The 19,229-nt window shown below is 39.6% G+C and overlaps 1 protein-coding gene across 3 annotated transcripts in view; it reads left to right on the forward strand.

Moving 5' to 3' along the window:
- TSPAN4 (tetraspanin 4) overlaps nt 1–19,229 on the forward strand; it is a 401,000-nt gene that overhangs the window by 343,460 nt on the left and 38,311 nt on the right. For all 3 annotated transcript variants that reach the window (XM_079308959.1, XM_079308960.1, XM_079308958.1), the window contains one exon: nt 10,129–10,203. In XM_079308959.1, coding sequence (XP_079165085.1) covers nt 10,129–10,203 — 75 coding nt within the window. The remainder of the gene's footprint in view (nt 1–10,128; nt 10,204–19,229) is intronic.

A 19,229-nucleotide genomic window follows, 5' to 3' on the forward strand; every position in this document is an offset into this window, starting at 1 on the left:
GTTTTAGATTTGACCCCTAGGGTCAATGTGTAGGAAGGGCTTACCTCATATGGTATATTTAATTTTCTGATGTAGACTGATGCAATACCACTAATGCCTGATGAGATTTGAGTTACAGAATCACCCAATATTGAGTTGGAAGGGACCCATAAAAGTCATGGGTCTACTGTCTGCTCCTTGCAGGACTACCTAACTAAACTAAACCACACAACTAGGAGTGTCATCCAGAAACTCCTTGACCTCTGACCAGCTTCCCTGGGGAGCCTATTAGGTCAGGGAAGAACATTTTCCTTATGTCCCCATTTCTTTTTGTAGTGCCTAGACACTGCTTTATGGCCATCATAGAGTGGCAGCACCATGTGCAGGAGTCAGGGGAGCTGTACTAATTTAGATGAGCTGAAGGTTTAATCTGTTTGTCTAAATGGCTATCAGGGTTTGAGTTCCTAACTCCTTGTTGGTTCAAGTCTGTTAGCAATATCAGCTTCACTGACAGTCTGTGCAGGCTCAAGTTCTCCTGTCAACTACAAAGTGTCCCTTTTACCATCTTTTGTCTCAGCATTCAGCCAATTTCTCACATGCCAGGTTCTTCAAAAGCAGCCTGGCTCTGAGCCATTTCCTAATCTAAACCCAGGATCACCTGCAAGAGCTGAAAAGCAACAGAATTACTCTCATTTTGAAAGTAAATTACAGGTAACCTGTGTGTGCCTTGCCAGCCCAGACATTCATGTCACTTTTAAGCATAACATTTGCTGTTTTTTCCCCCCTAATAACATTATCTCCTTGGACAGAAAACAATAGGCTTAGTAAAGCAGCATGTGTGCTTTCATTCCCAGTCATTCTTTTGTTATTTTTAACCACCTTAGTAAAGCAAGCTAAATTGAAGAGCAAGATTGACTTCTTTCTCTATAAGGAGCAGAATTACCTGAACCTCAGAAAAATGTACCTCTGGAGTTAGAGAAATGGAGGCTGGTTTGTGTAAATCAATTATACTACACAAAGTTCAGCCAGAGTTGATTTGATGTTACAGATATTTCAGACCCTCAGTTATTACCAGCTAAAAGACAAAATTAGGTAGGCCACACTGCCTGCTTCTTCATTTTTTAAGCTATTACAAGACTGACATATGAGCATCTCATGCAGCTGCTTCTGTGTAGCACATTTGAGAGCCCCAAACTGGAGGCAAAACCAGCAGTAGAATTAGCTAGTCCTTTATTTTCTCCTTGCCCATCTTCTTCTCACCATCTCTTTGATTCACACATACATCACAGTTTTTAGGCACTGTTTTGACACTCCTAGGTATAAGAACTTTGCATGGCATTACCACAGATGGAGTAGGTTGGATTAAACCCAAGCCAGAGCCTTTCAGTTGTATTGACTGTATCCCTTACCTGGGTTAGATGGATTCAAGCAGTTGCTTTGTCATGGGTGGAGTGGCACAGGGACTTGAAATAGCTGCTCTGATGTTTTATTTTTTTCTTCAGCCACTCATACTTCACAAGTAAGATGACTTTTTCTCCTGACTGGTATAAAATCACACAGGATCATGTCACACTTTTGCATTATGTTTGCAGAAGAAATGAAGCAACCCTTATAAAAGTCAAAGGCCAGCAAGAATTTTATTAGTGCTAAAGAATCTGTGATCTGCTAAAGGGCCTACACCCACCCTCTGTTGTGATAGGAGAATGATACCTGGCTAACATTTGATGATACTTCATTGATTTTGAGTCAGTTTTTGTAGAATATGAAAAAATACTAGAGATACCATAAAATACCTCTTAAAATCCTTTGATGCATAGTATGGGAATATCAGGTCTCTTGACTTTCACTCACTAATGCAGTAAGACTGAATGATTCCAACTGAAAGCAGTAATGAGACTAAAATGAAACACTGTTAATGTGTTAAGGCTGCATATGTTGTATATTTTCCCAGAAATAATTACTGCAGATTTCTTTGAGCTTTATTGATCAGCAGGAGTTTTTGCACATTCATAAAATATATAGTTCAAACATAAACAGAGCTGTACTATATATCCAGCAGGCATAAGGCATGAAAGGCTTTGTCACAATCATAATGAATTAGCCATTAAGGCTTTCAGAGAATAATAGCTGATGAACCAAATTTAGATACATGACGTTTTCATAATGGAGTTTCTGTTCAGAAGTTTGCTCATGTACATTACTGCCTTTTTACAGTTTATGAGCAAACTTATCATTTTTATGCTGAAAAAAAAATGATTGTAAGACTAAAGAGATTTACTTCCGAGGAAGTACTTAAAGAGCTAAATATGCACAACATGGGAGAGAGAGGGCTCAGATGGGACATAAATCTACAAATATTCAAGGAGTCTAAATGCTGTGGACAGCAAGGAAGCATTTGTGGTGCTGCAAAGGGCAGCAAGTAGGAGCAAATGCATGGAACTAATCAAAGGAGCATTTCAGACCCAGTGTCACCAAAACCTTTGGTGCTGGGATGTGTAATCAGAATGCACTGTGATGGAAATTGGTAGAAACAAGCTGCCCTTTCCCTTTTGCTCTGAAGTTCATGTAGTAGATTAGTACTGGGATTTTGTTGACTGTAATTCTAGTTATTGTTGCAGTCTGGGCACTGTCCTGTCATTTCTCGTTCACTGCTCACTCTTTTTTTGTATAAGTCTTCCAGGCTGCAGGAAGTCACTTATAAGTGTAATTCCCACTGCACTTTTTCTCCTCTCCTTGCTCAGTACCTCAGAAAAGAAAATCAAAGGAAATTTAAAAAAAGAAGAGAGAATCTTTCATAATGTTCCAACTCCCTATTAATATATCAGATCAAGATGCCTTCAGGGAATTATGTTACATCAAACTTCTTGTGAGAACTAATGATACATTGAACACTTTTGCTTTCAGAAATGGAAGAGAGTTTGGTTGGGTTTTTTTGAGTGTTGACAAAATCTGTACCATATGAGTTTTTATTCTGTAAAAGTCAGTTACCAATATGTTATTAAAAAGCTATTTTGGGAGGCCTTAAAATGATTGAGGATTAACTTCATATTGCTCTGTTTACAAATCCAGATCCAACAATGGCAAAAATACAGGATCTTTATAAAGAGTGGGTGGTTCTCCAGTACCTGGAGTTCATTTTTCAGTATCTCAGTGGCAATGCTGGCATTGATTCAGACTTTTTTAGATGCCTTGAATTTTTCCAAAGTGTAGAATATGCAGTAAATTTGGCAATAGTGTACAGCATTCAGAATGTTTGACAGTGTTACCTCTTTTGGTGCTTAACTAATGCATCAAAGTTTGTTGATGCATCTGTCATCATAATTAGGTTGAGCACAGAGATGCTACACTTCTGCAGGAAGATAAAAGATTTTAACAATGCCAACCATATTAAAGAGACATCATCACTCAATCCATTAAATAATATTTAAATATAAATAATATAATCCATTATAAAATAATAGAAAAATTGCAAAGCATATTAAATTTGAGGAAAACTTTAAATTTTCAGGCAGCTTGGTAAAGTGTGGCTCCTATAAAATTCATCAAGTTCTTCTGACTTTAGGATGGAGCTCTGTGAATTTCTAGGTGTCCTGGTTTCAGCAGGGATAGAGCTCATTTTCTTTCCATGACAGTGGGTAAAGCTTTGCCATAATTTATTCAAAAAGGACAGATACTATTTACACCTTCAGTATTAAATATAGGATGAGAAAAGAAGGGAGAGATGAGTGCAGGATGTGAGGTTACCTTTGACAGCATTTCTGTTCATATCAAATTACAATCTGAAAATCAAGCAGAGATCTTTCAAATGTACCTTTGTCTCAAATCAGAACATAATGATAAATGTAGTAATTGGATCTTTGTGGACCATACCAAGCCCCACATTCCTTTACCATTCTTGGCATGGGGAAGAATGAAACCTTCTTCCAGAATAAAAAAAGACTACATCTAAAGTACTTAACCCAGTTTAAAGCTCCCCAGTAGAAGAGGCACATGAGTGCCAGAAGGGAAGGGATCCAGTGGAGAGCCACTGTGATGATTGTGGGGCACATGATGTACAAGGATAGACTGAGAGAGCTGGGTTTGTTGTCTTAAGAAATTAAAGCAGGGAGGATATTTTATTGATGTCTTCAACCACCTTCTAGTACAATATAAGGAAAATACATCCTTATATTTTGGAATATATCCTATCCTTTTTGAAGGATTCACAAGGATGGTACAAAAGATAACAGGCGCAGGAAATTCCAATTAGAGATGTGGAATGCTTTTGTTATTTTTCTTATCATGAATATAGCCAAGTATTAGAAAAAGGTATCCAGGGAGGCTGTGGGTGACTGTCCCTCTTCAGTCTTGGAGATGCTCCTAAGGTGACTGGGCACAGCTCTGTACAACTTCATGTAGCTGACTGTGCTTTTAGGAAGGGGCTGAACCAGGTGGTCCCCAGAGATCACTGACAATCTGTGTGTTTCTGTGATTCTGAGAGATTCTGTCTTCTAGCAGCCAGGTTCATTCTTGAGCACCAAAGTTATATAAGTACACATTAGGACCAGGTAAACAAATTAATAACCCTTCCAGCCATGGAGACCAACTATCTTACCCCAAAGAATTGTCTGTAGTTTCTTCTGCTGGGATGTGGATTCATTAGGAAGTGAAATGAAATACTAAAATTAAAGATGATCAGTGAGGATTTGGTAATCCAGCCTCACTAAAAGGCAAAATGCTTGTATCATTTGTATCATCACTGTACCAAACTTGCAGTTGACGTTACAGAGGAAGGACTGGCTGTAAATTTTCCATTTTTTTCCTCTTAATCCTGGGAGCTGGTGCAGGTGGAGGCCAGTTACCTTGCTGCAGTATTTTCCAGGAGCAACCTCCCTGCTGATGTGTTGTAATTCATAGTGTCTGTCAGAAAAGAAACCAACTGTCCACCTTGCAGGTTGTTTAAATGTGGTGGAAAACAGCACAGGCTGTCTGTTGAAGTTATTTGTTCAGTTTTTTAGGAAGGTTATGCTAATTTGTATGCAGTCTGGTGTAAGTAATATATTTACTAGGCCATGAACTTTAAAATTGTTTTGGAATGTATCCCTGTTTGAAAGAAACAGCTGGCTCTCAGGTCGTCCTACTACTTTCATGTTTGTTGAAGAGGATTTGAATAATTCTTTGCAAGAAGCTTCTGTCTCCTGCCATGAGCTAAGTTGAAAAACAGGTCTGGCACACTGAGATCCTACTGTCCCCTTCTGAGACAACCCCCCATCAAACTAAAAGCATACTTCAGCAAGCAGTGAAAACACAGCAGTCTCAAGTTTGCCATCAGTTACATCACATTTAGTCTCACAGCAGAATGTTAGGAGGCTGACAAGACAATTCCACCTTGGTTTTCATTGTATTCAGTCATTTTTGTCTTTGGGAGACTCAGAGAAAATCAGCCACTCTTGACATGGAGAGATGGGCAATTTGAGCAACATGATCCTGCTACTGAGAAGATTTGGGAAGGAGAGGCAGTGGGGAAGCAGATGACCCAGTCCTGTGTATTAATGTGTGATGTCATCATGCAGAGAGGCAAGTGTCTGTAGAAGCATCTGAGAAACCAGGGAATCCTGTTTGTTTGGGAGGAAATACAATTAATTTGTTCTCTGCCTGTGTGAGCAGCAATGGAAAGGTCCTTTAAGTGATGTACACAGGGAACAGTTCTTGATTCTCCAACTGGTATCAACAGCCTGAATGAACAAAACTGGAAGTAGTGAGTCAAAAGCCTGGTACAGATCCAATGGGGATGGAGTTGAAAGTTGGGACCTCCTCTCCCAAAAAAAGCAGGCTTTTTTCTCTGACAGTAGGAGGGTGGTACATATCCATGAGATAAGTTTGGTAGCAGTTGCATACTTCCTTATCCATACACCTTTACTGAGAATCTGGGAAGGTCAAAGGCTTTGTAGAACATAAAGGTAGCTGCTGAGAAACCAGCCTTAGTTTTCTTAGGGGTTGGAAATCAGCAGTGACAGACAGAAGGGTGTTGCCTTGTCTCCCTCCTCATCAAAGCTTCTGTGGGGTTATTTTGGGTGTAATTTATGAAAAGCTAAGCAGTAGGGACCTCTCCACTGAACCTCTGCTGGGTTGCATCCCACTGTTTGACAAGTAGTATGGTAAAGCATTTCTCTGTACAAGGTCAGATTAATCTTTTTTTATGGAGTTTCACATGAATGCTTTGCTTTGGGATTGTTGTTTCTCCATGCATAAATCTTTATTATACCAATAGCCTACAGCCCCAGTGAAGCAAACAAAACTCAATTTTATTCTTCTCAGTATTTATCACCACAGTGAGAGAACTCAATTGAAAAGCAGCTGTGAGTTTCCAGCAGGTGTGGTGGGGGTTTAGGTGCTGTGTACCTTCAGTGAGTTCATGTTTCTTCCTTTTAAATTTGAATGGTATATTCCAAGCTGGGTGTGGCCCTAGACTGGGCATCATTCCCTTTGGGAGGATACTGAGGATGGAACTGAAAGTGACCTGTTGTTGGAAGGTGCTGTGGACTAGAAGAGCAGGTTGTGCATGTGGCCATGCATGTTCTTGAGTCTGGTGAATCACAGGAGCAGTCAGTCCAGGCTGAAACCTTGATTGCTGCTTTCCAAGGTGTTGGTTTGGGTTCAGGTACAGCTCTGCTTAGAAGGGGAATGGCAGATGAGCTGACATGCAAGTGCTTGTAGCTTTTACCAGGTAATGAGTGTGAAGCCTCCACACTGAGGTTGATCTGACTTAATTAACATTTGTAATAAAAGATACAGCACAGGTCTCTACTGTATGCACACAGTGGGGATTCATAATACTTGTTAGTTATCTGTGAAATAGCTATGTGGGCTCTGTCAATGTTTCCAAATGTAAAAAAAAACCAATAATTAGGTGCTTTATATAAAACTGAAATATTTTTCTATGGAGATAAAGGATAATCCTTATCTAGGTTTTGACTTTCTGAACAATGTACATTAGTTTTGGTTCACTGTATGGCTTCCAAGATTTACAGTGCATGAAACCAAATTCCCAGCTTGGAGGAAATCTATGTAGGAAATCTCAGTCTATGTTGGAAAAAAACCTTAGACATGATATATAGCCAGCACTGAGAGGATTTTTATTCTGGTATTTCCTAAGTTTTGAGTGCTTGACTCCATAATTTTAGCATATTTTCTGATGTCAGACTCATGCCTATTTCTCTAGTATGATCTGAGGAAGGCAGGAGCACCACCAGGATCTTGCCAGAAGGTCCAGCCTCCTTCTGCTGGTGGACACAATGGCACAGCTGGCAAGAGCAGCTCCCTGCTCCAGTCTGAAGCTGGCAGCTTTTAGCAGAGTTGGTGTTGTAGGGGAAAATACTCTAGAGACATGAAATTTCACTTCATTTGTTGCCAATTAAGATGAAATTTTAATTACTGATCCTAGTATTAAGAAATAATGACATACTTGAGAAAACTCTGCAACTTCCCTCCAGACACCTTTCCTCTCCTCTTGCTAGTCCATCCCTTGCACATTATACTCAGTCATGGGGATCAGTGCAGGATGCTTTTCTTTTATGGCCACTCTATATCTTGCTCTGTTTTTTCCCCATGGGTCCAGCATGGGGCCCTCCCCAGGCCACCATCCTCTCAAAAACCTTGTTCCTTGTGGGAATCCATGTAAACAGGTGTCCTCTGTCTCCTGCCTGAATTGTCTGCTGTTTATAGGACCAGTTTTTCTAAAACTTGTAGCCAGATCATATCTTAAGCCAAACTATTACCATCTGCTGTTAAAAGTGTTCTTAATGGGGTAGCCTTTCTCCTGCAGTGTCTCATGGCTTCATCTGTACTCTTTTCATTTTGCTGTGTGCAGTGAGGGGAGGAAAAGCTTTCTTGAGAGGACAGGTTTTATTCCAGTTCCTGGACATAACACCCTCCCCCACCCCATTCCAGGTCATGTCCTGTGAAGTGAGGTTGGAGGTTACTGTCTTTGGGGAGATGGCAGAAAGGCACCACAGGAGCAGAAAAGATCTGTGGGATGGTTTGTAGGTTGTCTGGTTGTGAGCTATGTGGGTGTAGGATTTGCAGGTTTTAGCTGCTGAGCCCTCTCATCCCTATGATGTGTGAAATGCAGTCTCTTGAAAGCTAATAACTTTCCCAAAAACATCCACTCGTAGCTGGGTAAGACAAAGGGCTGAAATTTCTGTGCCTGAAATGGAGCTGCACTGTGTCAGGTCCCTGCTCGAAGCACTGCAGTATGAGAGGATTTCAAATTAAAGCACCAGAAATTTAACCTGGGAAAAATAGCATACTTTTCCCTGCTTCATTCTTAGAAGTAATTGGAGTGCTATTTTTGACGTTCTTCCAAAAGCTTTTATCCTTTCGGCAGAAACAAGCACAGAATATATCAGCACAGACAATTAAGGTTTGGCAAAATGATAAGCTGATGAAGCTGAGGTCCTGTGGTAGGAAATGTTGATCACTGTATTTAATGGATAACAAACAGTCTTTTTCCTTTGTTCTAGAAATTGTCTCATGCAATCCTGTCTATGCCAGGGAATTTCACAGGGAGAAAATGGTGTTCACACGCTCATTTTGGAAAAGTGATGCTTTTATGGATGAGCAGAAAAGTACTCTACAGCCAAATAGATAGAGCAAAGTGTGTACATCTTTGCAAAGAGGGATATGCTTTGTCCTGTTTCAGTTAATGCTATGCAGCAGGCTAAAATTGTAAAAAATAAGCAAACTGAACCAAGACAGGTTTGGAAAGCCATACAAAAGGTCAGTGTTGGATGGTAATGATATGGAAATCAGCTCAGATCACAGGCATAAATGAGGTCTGTGATTCAAAACTGGGCAGTAATAGGATCCAGTATTAGGGTCAGGCAGGTGTAAAAATACTGGTGATGAAAAATTAAAAAATAAATAATTTAAGATTCATGGGGCAAAATGCAATGACTTCTGTAGACACAGTAATTGTACCAGGGAAGAAAAGTATTTTCCCCTTTGTGACTTTTTGCCCTCCATTCAGTCACATAAATCCATGGGTTCAAAGGTTTGGTTTTGGCTTACCAGTCAGAGCAGAAATTCTGATAAAGGCTTAGTAGCTATTAAACTTTTATAGGTTTGCAGCCTTGTGGTTGAAAAGACAGTAATTGCATTTTTCTCTTGGGGATGGGACTCCAATTAAGTTGGTGTTGCTCAATATTAGAATTCCAGCCTTACAGGTTGCTAAGTATTTGATTTTGTGTTTTGGGAAGCTGGATTTTGCCTCAGCCTAAAAATTTCCAAAATTACTCTCTCCTTTACCTATCTAGGCAAAACTCCATTTTATTTAATGCTCTGATAGTGCTCACTCCAAAGTCTGGAAGTGCTGTGTTGATGCTGCTGCAGACCCATCCAGTGTGGTAACAAAATGCAGATGTGGTTTCCCAGAAATGTTTGGCTTTGCCAGCAGTTCCTCTCACTGAAGTCAATCAGAGCTTTAGAGAATCTACCTGAAACTCGTGTGTTAAAAGTTTTTATTCAGTCCTTTGAGCTTTTGATGCTGGGTTTTAGGCAGTTTTGTGGCTTATGAGAAGAGAGGTGGCCCAACTTTGCTTTGATGTCTTCAGTACAAATCAGCCCCTTTCAACTCAAACTTATGGGTGATTTGTGTAGCTCCCTGAAACTGCTCATACAGCTAACTTGGTACACCTTTCACTTCCCCCTTGATCCCACAATTACCCTTGAAAGGAGCTATGACTTCATGATTTATGGTCCAGGCTACCTTCTTTTGCCATGGGAAGTTAAGCTGTGGATTTCATGGATATCTTTGGCTATTATCACTAATATCTAGTGTGGGGAAAAATAAAGAAAACCTAGCATGGGAAGTTTTCTCAAGGTTTGCTGTCAAAGAGAGCACTGGCTTGCTCTTGGTGGGGTTTTAGGGTGTTCTGCTGAAACAAGTGCTATAAATGAGCTATGCCTATGCCCAGACACTGTGATATTTCCTGACTAGTCCTTTACCTGCTTTTACAGTTGCAGCAGCTTTGTATCCTGCTGCCTGTATGACTCCCACTCCCCATTCTGCATGATCTGCTGAATGTTCTTGCTGTGCATCCAGAAAAAGCTGAAATAGATGTTGATGGCTTTTGCTTTTGTTTTATCCCCTGTCCTTTCTTCTCTTGACAGTTTTTTATCATGCTGTTAATTATATTTCTGTTGGAGCTCACTGTTGTGATTCTCTTCTTCGTCTACACCGACAAGGTAAGTCAAATTCTTCATTTTTCTTTCCCCTTCAGCAAATTTATATGCCCCTTTTCCCTATAAATAAATCATGAAGCACTTGGCTTGGTATGCACATCATGCTTCTGTCTTCGTTGAGACACTCCTCTCTGAAGGAGCTCTCTCAGAATGCATAAGCAGCCTGGCAGGACTGGGCTGTCTTGCTTGCTCAAGTGTACAACTCAAGGTCACAGCTACTGCCAAGTGTAGCTGCCATTAACAAAGAAAAAAAAAAAGGAAACAAAAATAACTCCCAAAAAAAGCCCACAAACAAACACCAAAACACCCCACAAAAAAAAGCAAAGAAGCCAACAAACCTTATTAGGAGAATGTAAGAAGAGATATCCATCAATGTGAATAGGATTTTTTAAAAAACGTTTTTTAAGAGACACATTGATACTGTTAAAAAGAAAGTGTCCTCAGAACAGGCAAAGGTATAAAATTCATTATCTATCCATATTGCTCCTTGCAGCACATGTGTACTCAGAGCCTAGTGGAAAGCCAAGGTAAATGCATAAAAGTTCAATAAACACAGCTTTTTTTTGTGATTTCCATTTAACTTATGTTTGACCATTGTTCCTTCAGTTGTGAGAACAATATTGCCTATCTGAATTATCTTTATCCTTTTATTTAAAAAAATTTTACATTAATAAATCCAAAACAGGGGCATAATTGTAAGCCACCTGCTTATTAAATAAAAGTCCCTTACAATTGAAGACTGAGGGAACTTAATCACAAGGAAGGTGACAAAATTTTAACGTTCATCAGGTACATGAGTGTACACACTTCCTTTAAGGATGGAAGGACAATAGCAAAAAAACCCCAAAAAACCCAAAAGTAAAAACAAAACCACAACACTGTGATCATTAATAAATAAATTATTAATATAATTAGTAGTATATTAGTGATATAAGTGATTATATATTAGTCATATAATTGAGTGATTGGCAGGTGCACTTCTGAAGGACTTTAAAGATCTAGGTTGCCAGACAGTATTCTGTAGCTGGAACATGGAATTAACTTGCCAGGTAATTATAGTGGAAGGGACAATTTAAAATTGCTGGTATGCATTATTGGATTCTGAATTACTGTCAGCTCTTGGCAGAAACATCTACACATCATACAGGAGTAAAGACATCTACCTAATATGCAATGGATCTCCAAAGCCCAAACACAACACTTGGTTATATTTAGAAAGAGAATCAGTTAGAAAATACTATCATGTCATTGTGTAACAGACTTGCCTCACTGTGAATATAATGTTGAATTTTGGTTACAGAAGTGATTAAAAGTGCAAGAAAGGTGGAAGAGAGCTGTCATGAAAAGGGATTATGGAGACAACCTAGATTCAGTTTGGGAAAGAAATCCTCTGCCTAGGAGATCATACAAACAGTAATTACAGTAGTTTCTGAAGTAATGACAGACCTAAAATAAAGACCTGTCCTTAACACAGAGGAAATACATAAAAGTGTTTCAGATTTGGTTAGTAAAGTAAATGTTTCTTACGTTCCAAGTCATCATCTGGTGGAACTCGTGTTGTTGGCTGGTGTTGAGGCTGATAGATCAGTAAATGTTGGTATGGAGGAAAGAAAATAAACCAGTGAAGTATTTTTATTCATAAAGCAGTCAGTTCTGTTAGGTTGACAGGTGTGTCACAGAGAATGTTTGTCCTCACTCTTCAGAAATAAAAATGGTGAAAAATGGTGAATCAGGAAGGATTCCCTTCCTCCTCCAGCCTGTTGGTTTGCAGTGGTTTTTATTGATTCTTAATAAAGAGATCAGGAAATTAACTTTTCTCTGACTCACATACTGCAGGAGGTAGTACCCTGCAGTTGTCTGTAAGATCAAAACAGAGTCTAAAATATGGGCTCCAGTTCAAGTGGAGTTTTACTGAGTTAACAAATTGCTGTAGTCTGGGTATTGTGGATGATCAAATTTGAGGCTCTTAATGTTCCTGTATGACTTTAAATCTTATCCTGAGGAAATCAATAGTTTGTGTTGAACTTGCAGTCCTGCCTACTGCAGAATAAATAAACCACCAGCAGACTAAAACTAATATTTTCATACAGCATGTTTAGAGTTTGTGTGCTGGCTTTCCTGATGTGAAAAACAATATTGCCACATGTATGGGGAAGTAGTGAGCCCAGGCAAGTCCACCACAGTAATTCAGTTAACATAGATCCTTGGAAAAATCAGCGAAGGAACATTCTACACTGACACTTGTCCATCAGAAGAAAGTAAAGTTAGTTTTGTGTGCAGGAGAAAAGGACTCTGCAGATTATCACTTTGAGCAATACCAGCCACAGGGTGGGTGTGCATCCATGTGTTTGTGGGCACAGGGTGTGGGCTCCTGGGCAGCCTCTCTGTATCCATTGCTGGAACTGTTGCTTTAGTGCTGTGTTAGTTGCTAAAAAGCATCATGGCAAAAGTATTTTACAGCCATTCACAGATAGTTTTTTGGCACAGGGCTTTTATTTGCTTACTGTAGAGGGATGTGCAGCTGTGGAGGTGAACTGGGCTCACAACTGACCTGTTCTCATTTGTCAGCCCAAAAATTGTCTCTGCCTCTCATTCTTGTGACTTGATCTTCTCTGAGCTTTTAAGCAGCCCACTTGATCTTATGCCTTAGGATGTCATCTTTTTTTTTCTTGATTGGATAAAGGTTCATTTTGATGTCACAAGATAAATGCTGCCCTGAAGTTCACAACTCTTTCTTCGAGCTGGTTATGTAGTGTGATATTGTGAAGAAAAGGGGATTTGGAGAAAGCTCAGGAAGTGCAGAAAGGAAAAGGGAAAGTGCCTTGTCTTTTGGAATTGCACTGTAGATCTCCTTGGCAGGGCCTGAGCTCACACCTTGTTCACTGTTCCTCCTTATGTTGCAAAATATGAATCTTGTGACTTCTTCAGAAGTGAATATGGGCTGTGGTGGAATGCATTCCTATAGGATGGTTGTCAGGAAAAACATATAGCACTTTTATTTTGTCCTGGCTGTTCCCAAAGTAGCAGAGGGACTGGCTCATAGGCTGTCTTCAGCTCAATGTGAGCACCTGAGGGACCTGGAAACTCCTGATGGCATTTGCACACATTCATATAAAAGTTCCCTACGTGTGGCTTTTAATTTTTTGAGGTCAGAAGTACCAGCCTGTGAGATTGGGTATTCAATGGAGTTTGTGTGATTATGAGAGCTAAGACAGGTTGTTATCACTCTGGGTGCAGTATTTTTTCAGGCTACATTTGTGCCCCAATTTCAAGCAGTCCAAACTCCAGTGACATTTCTGGAGTCATGTGAATGGTTATGTGCATGGCTGCCTATCTATAGGCAGAATATTCTCTTTATTATGTTTTATTTTGATTCCATCAATACAGAGCAGCATTTGACATTTTTATACGTTTGATATTTCTATATGAGGCTCTCTGTGTATTTATAACAGATCCTCGGAGTACTGAGAGGGTTAACCTTAATTTTATTGTGATAAGGAGAAAGCTGCAGAGTCCTATCCTGTCAGAGGTTGGATACTTGTATTTTTCAACACCAGACTGGATCCTGCTAGAATGTAAATTATGCTAATAAAATGCACAATCTTGTACCAGTTCTAACTTGTATAATCCTCCTGGTTTAGCATCTGTATTTATCTTTACTGTGATGATTCTCCTGGAAAAAGAAAAGTCCATATTTACCTTTTTTTTTGCAGCTATAATAGGTGATTTTTTTCAGTAGATGTCTGCATTTTATGTGATTTACAGGCAGAGCAATGTAATGCCCAAAAATGAAAGACCATAACTAAGCCACCATAATGTGGGGTTGTGTTTTGGTTTGGGGGGAGTGTGTGTGTTGTTTTTGGTGGGGGAGGAGAGGAGGCTTAAGTTGTTGGATTTTTGTTTTTCTTATTTTTGAATGTCATACGTAACATAACATGCAATATAAGTAACATAAGTCAGGAAAGAACAAAAGCACTGAAGAATCACTGACTATGATATTTGATTATGGGAGCAGTTACTGCTATTGGCAACTTGAAGTTAAGATGAGCATTTTCAATAAGGCTTAGGCCATTAACTCGCTTGGGTCCCTGTGAAAATTACAGCCTAAATTCCATGCCTGCTTAGCTGTGTTGAAAATGGCCCACAGAATAGCCTACAGAGGATTGAAAAATAATGGCTACTTCTGTTTCTCATGAAATGTGTAAAAATGTTCTTGTTTTCTTTCTTTTTTCTGAAAAGAAATTGAAAATTTCTTTTAATTTCTGATTGATATTTTGCCTTGTATCATGAAAAGACAGCAGGTGGAATTTAGTGGGATATGATTTCAAATATAGCTCAGTCCTCATACACATTTGGCTTTAGAAAATGGAAAAACAGAATCTCTTCACCTGCTGCACTCATGTGCAGTTGCTCACAGAAATGATCTGATCCTACTGAGCTGCTCACTGATATGAGGGAGGGGTTCACAAAAAACTGATGGAATTATTCATATAGAAAGTTTAGTTCAAGTCTACTGCAGAAACTTGTTCTTGTTGAGCTTCTGTCAAGAGAGCTTAAAAGTTTTCCACGTTTGCCTTTGACAGTGCAGCAGAACTGTCTCCATGGGTAATGAAGTACCTCATGTTCCCAGTCAGCACAGCCCATAGGGCTGTCCAAAATGCACACACAGGACATGTTAAAACTGCTGAAAGTGGAGAAACGGAGCCTGAAGTGAAGACACAAGATCACCCAAACTGTTTGCAGTTTAGAGATGGTCTTAACCTACTGGAAAACAACAGGCTGTGGTAAATCCTGCAAAAGTGGCAGAGTGGTCACTGCACCATTATTTAGTCAGATGGCCTTTTTCTAGCAATGCATCTCCATTAGCATCTGACTTTGCCTACACCATCCCCTTCTTACTGATGAACTCTTGAGTGGTGGTGGAATCACTGAGTGCCTGTATCATCTTTTACCACAGTGAGCAGGGCTGTTCCTGCTGCTGTGCAGGGCTGGGATCATTTCAGAAGAGAATCTGTGTGGATAGTGTGTGTACTTGTCAGCATGCAGAGAAGGCTCTCTAGAGGACAAGGGCAATTTGAGCTCTCTGTGGTATTTCTGTGAGGATGTGCAAGTCCTGTGCAATGGTTTCTGACCACCTCATGTTAATGCTTCATTTCCAGTTAAAGTTCCATTTGGTCTGTTTGCATAAGACCTTTAAAATTATCAAGTCCACCAATCTGGCATATACCTGCTCTCTGGCAGTGTTCTGGAATTTGGGTTTTGCAGTGAGTGCTGACATAGCTAAAAGCTGTTTCTCAGGATCAACAGGAGTAGCAGTGCAGGCACATGTGGAGGAATCTGTAGATTGCCTCCTGGGTGGTGATGCACTGCAATTACTGCTCTGTGAGTTGGATGTTCTAGCTCTGGTCAAGTATTTTATTTCTCTAAAGCAAAATAATGTTATATAAATGGTGGTATAAAATAAGAAAAGACAGAAATGTCTCTTTGGTTTATTTTACTTGGTAATAAGCTTAATTTTAACTAGTTTATTAGCATTTCAGTACTGGTGTCTCACAATAGGGAGTTGCAGAAATTTCATCAAAAGAATTTAATTATAGCCAATTTACTTTGGCTTCTTTTCAGCAAAGCAGTCAGGCCTAGGTTTAAATCTCTCCCTGTTCAGCACATAGCCTAAGTGCATGCTTGAACCCATGTGACTGATTTAATCATATGCTCAAGTCTTGTTAAAGTTGATCTGCACCTTATGGGTCTTTAAAAGAAATATTACTAGGAAAATTCTAATGACAGTGAAGAATTCTGGAGTGTGTAAAGAGGCATCACATCTTTCATTCCATAAGGAATTTAGTGAAAAATAATGAATGTTTGCTTTAAAGCATTATTGGTTAGCTTTTTCCGTTTGTTCTGAACGGCTTTCCATTTAGTATCTTGAACTCCAACACATCACTTTAACCTTTTTGGGCAGGAGGAGATGAGGGGCATGGAATCTATTTGCCTGTGCAACTGAAAAAAAGCAAACACACCAAAGGAAATCCCAATAGTTTCACTAATTCATTTGTCTAAGTAGGATTTCACTGAAAGTGCACTTCCAAAATGTTATTAACAGGCTTGTTGAAGGATAGCACAGTATTGATGAAAAGAATTAAGTGCATGCTCAGAAATAGGTGTATTTAGGAACAATAGCTGCAGATAAAATGCATTAGGGCTTCCCAGTGGGAACTCTCGATCAATGGTTGATCAAGGCCTAATTGATTCCTTGAATAAAATGTTAGCAGGGGAATGGGTGCACAGAAAGGAAAATCAAACTCTCCTAAATTAAGCTTCATGCCTAGCACAAATACCCTTTGTAAAGATCAGATAATGCAGCAGCCTGCCAGCTCTTTATGCCTCTTTTCCTACTTTGGCTGAATTCAGAAATGAAGATGTAGGTGGGTGTCTCATCCTTGGCTATGTGGAATTTTGCTCATATTGCAGTAACTTCAGTATTCTCCATAGTGTCCCACTGCACAGCAATAGTGCTTTTTCTCTCAGGACAAATCCAGTTCTAACCTCCATCCTGGCTAACTGGTATAATTCACCTATCTGTATGGATGAATTGAATACAGTTGTTGCTGCCATTGTGTCTGGATTACAGCCAGACAGATCTATCTTTTACTTCCTGACATCACTAAATCCATATAATGGTTTCCTGATAAATATTTGGTAATGGATCAGTCTACAGCAGGAAAAGATGTAGTTGGGCCTCCTCCTTGCTAGTTTGCAATCTCTAATTACAGGTGAACTCATGATCTCAGGAACATGTCAGATTATGTCTTTATTGAGGAGCACTTTTACAATGATCTGTTGCCCACACCTCAAGTTTCAGGTTTCATTGTAGATAAAATATAAGTGGTGCAGGTCTTCAACCAGCCTCTCCCAAGGAAGATTGGCATACAGTAGTGGTGGTTTTCAAACACTTTGCACATCTGTGGGTTTCATCCATTCCTTAAAGAGCATTACAAGAGGTGAGTAGTTCAGCTCTGCTTTTGCTGACTGGGAGAAGTGATATTAAAGGCCACATGCTGGGGAATGTGTAGTGCTCTCATGTCTGAATAAATGCAGTGGGGCCTTACTGTTCACAAGACAGGTTTTTACTCAGTTTTGACTCAGATCTGGCCACATAAGAAGCCATTTCAGCATCTGGATGGATCTGGAAATGAGTGCACGCCAGTGTTGAGTACTGACAGAGGTGAAGTGAGCAGCACTGGGTTACACACACCTCATCAACATCAGCTTTATCTGGTGACTGACCCCAGCTTGCAGCTCTTCTAACTGCTGGCACTGTTTTTTTACTATTTTATTTGACAATGGGAAGAATAGCAGAAGGGGAAAAGAATGGTTTAGAAAGGCAATAAAATAAATAATTAAGGCAGCTTTAGGCATTTAAATACAGGAAACATCAAATGCTGAGGCATGACTGAGGTAGTATATTGAAACAGACAGCACATTTTTTATTCATTCTATGAGCATTTTTGATGTGTCACAATGTATATCAGGCAACATTAGAAAATGACAGTAAACTAAATGCTTAACACTTTATACATATTGGAAAAAGAGAGGGGAAGATGACTTTTTGTGTTATCAGACTCTAAGCAGGCCAATAGCATACAGTCCTTGTCTTGGATTTGTCAGCTGCAGTTGAAGAGTGATGAGCTAGGCTGACCACTTTATTAGGCATAATTTGCAGCTGAGGTTTCTTCAGCTCCCTCCTTTGGTTTAACTCAGCAGTGGTAGGCAGTGAACTAGCTGAGACAGGGATCTGTTGATCAGCACCTCCAAACCATTGCCAGTTTTGGGTTCTCTTAAGGCTTTTGTTACCTTCAAGGCCACAAATCATGCTCAGGGACTTTGTGTTACCCAAACTCTCTGATATATCCAAGGCTTCTCACTGGAAATATTGCTGCACTGCAAGGTGGTGTAGTCTTTTCCACTGAAAATTTTGTGGGTTGAATTCTTGCTGTGAAGTTCAGGCATAAGGAAGGAGGTTTAGCAACTTTCTAGACACCAGCCATTGTACCTTTTGAAATACGTTCCCCAGACTTACAAAATCAGCATAATCAGTAGTGATTAATCTCTGGTCATTGATACCTGCTTGCTGAAATCATGTTTAATATGAACTAATAATCTTTAATCATTTGGGATCTTGGGCTCCCTGAATCTATGTGCAACAAAATCCCTGATTGACTTAACAGTAGGAAGTGACTGAGCTGGAAGAGAGAGTAGATTTTGTGCAAAGGGATATGTCTTGACAGAGAGCAGAGTAAGAGCTTTATTTTATGTTTTCTGAGTGCACACATTTCTTACTTGACATCTACACTGCCTCTAATAATTTGGATGATGGTAATATAAAACAATTCTGCTGCAGTGTCCTGGAATTAGCAATGAGTGAGGCTTGTGCAAAAAATTGTTTTAACTATGTCACCATCTTAATTCACTTTATTGTACTGCAGTCATTTTGTGTACCCTCTTCTGTGCCTTTGAATTGCAGGGAAGACATCCCTGAGAAAGGAGAACTTTCAGAGATGCTGTTTTTGTTGAAACCCAATTACTCCCCTGCTCCTGCTACTAATTGTCTTCGATACAATTTCTTAATGAGTTGATTTCTGTGATAGCTTATGGAATTATTATAGAACAATATATGTTTTTATTTTCCTCCTTTCTCCATTTTGTGCTTTACTGCCATAATCCAAGGGTGATGTTTCTCTCCCAGACGTTTTTGCCATCTGCACCTTGCCTCTGAACCACAGGAAAGCAGAACAATACATGTCATCTCCTCCAGCAGTGCTGATGACAAAATCCTAACCTCAGCATTTAGGAAACCTTTTCAGAGGTCACCTTGAAGGGCATATTGAAGTGCAAACTGAACTGCATGTTAAATTGGTAAATTATGTAAATGAAGCAAAATGGAAAGATACAAAAGATCATTGAAGATATCTGAGAAACTACTAAAAGTCTTTATCCAGAGATATAATGAAAGCAGAAAGTCACAAAGC

The sequence above is a fragment of the Erithacus rubecula genome (assembly GCF_903797595.1).
Source record: "Erithacus rubecula genome assembly, chromosome: 6".
Lineage (NCBI taxonomy): Eukaryota > Metazoa > Chordata > Aves > Passeriformes > Muscicapidae > Erithacus > Erithacus rubecula.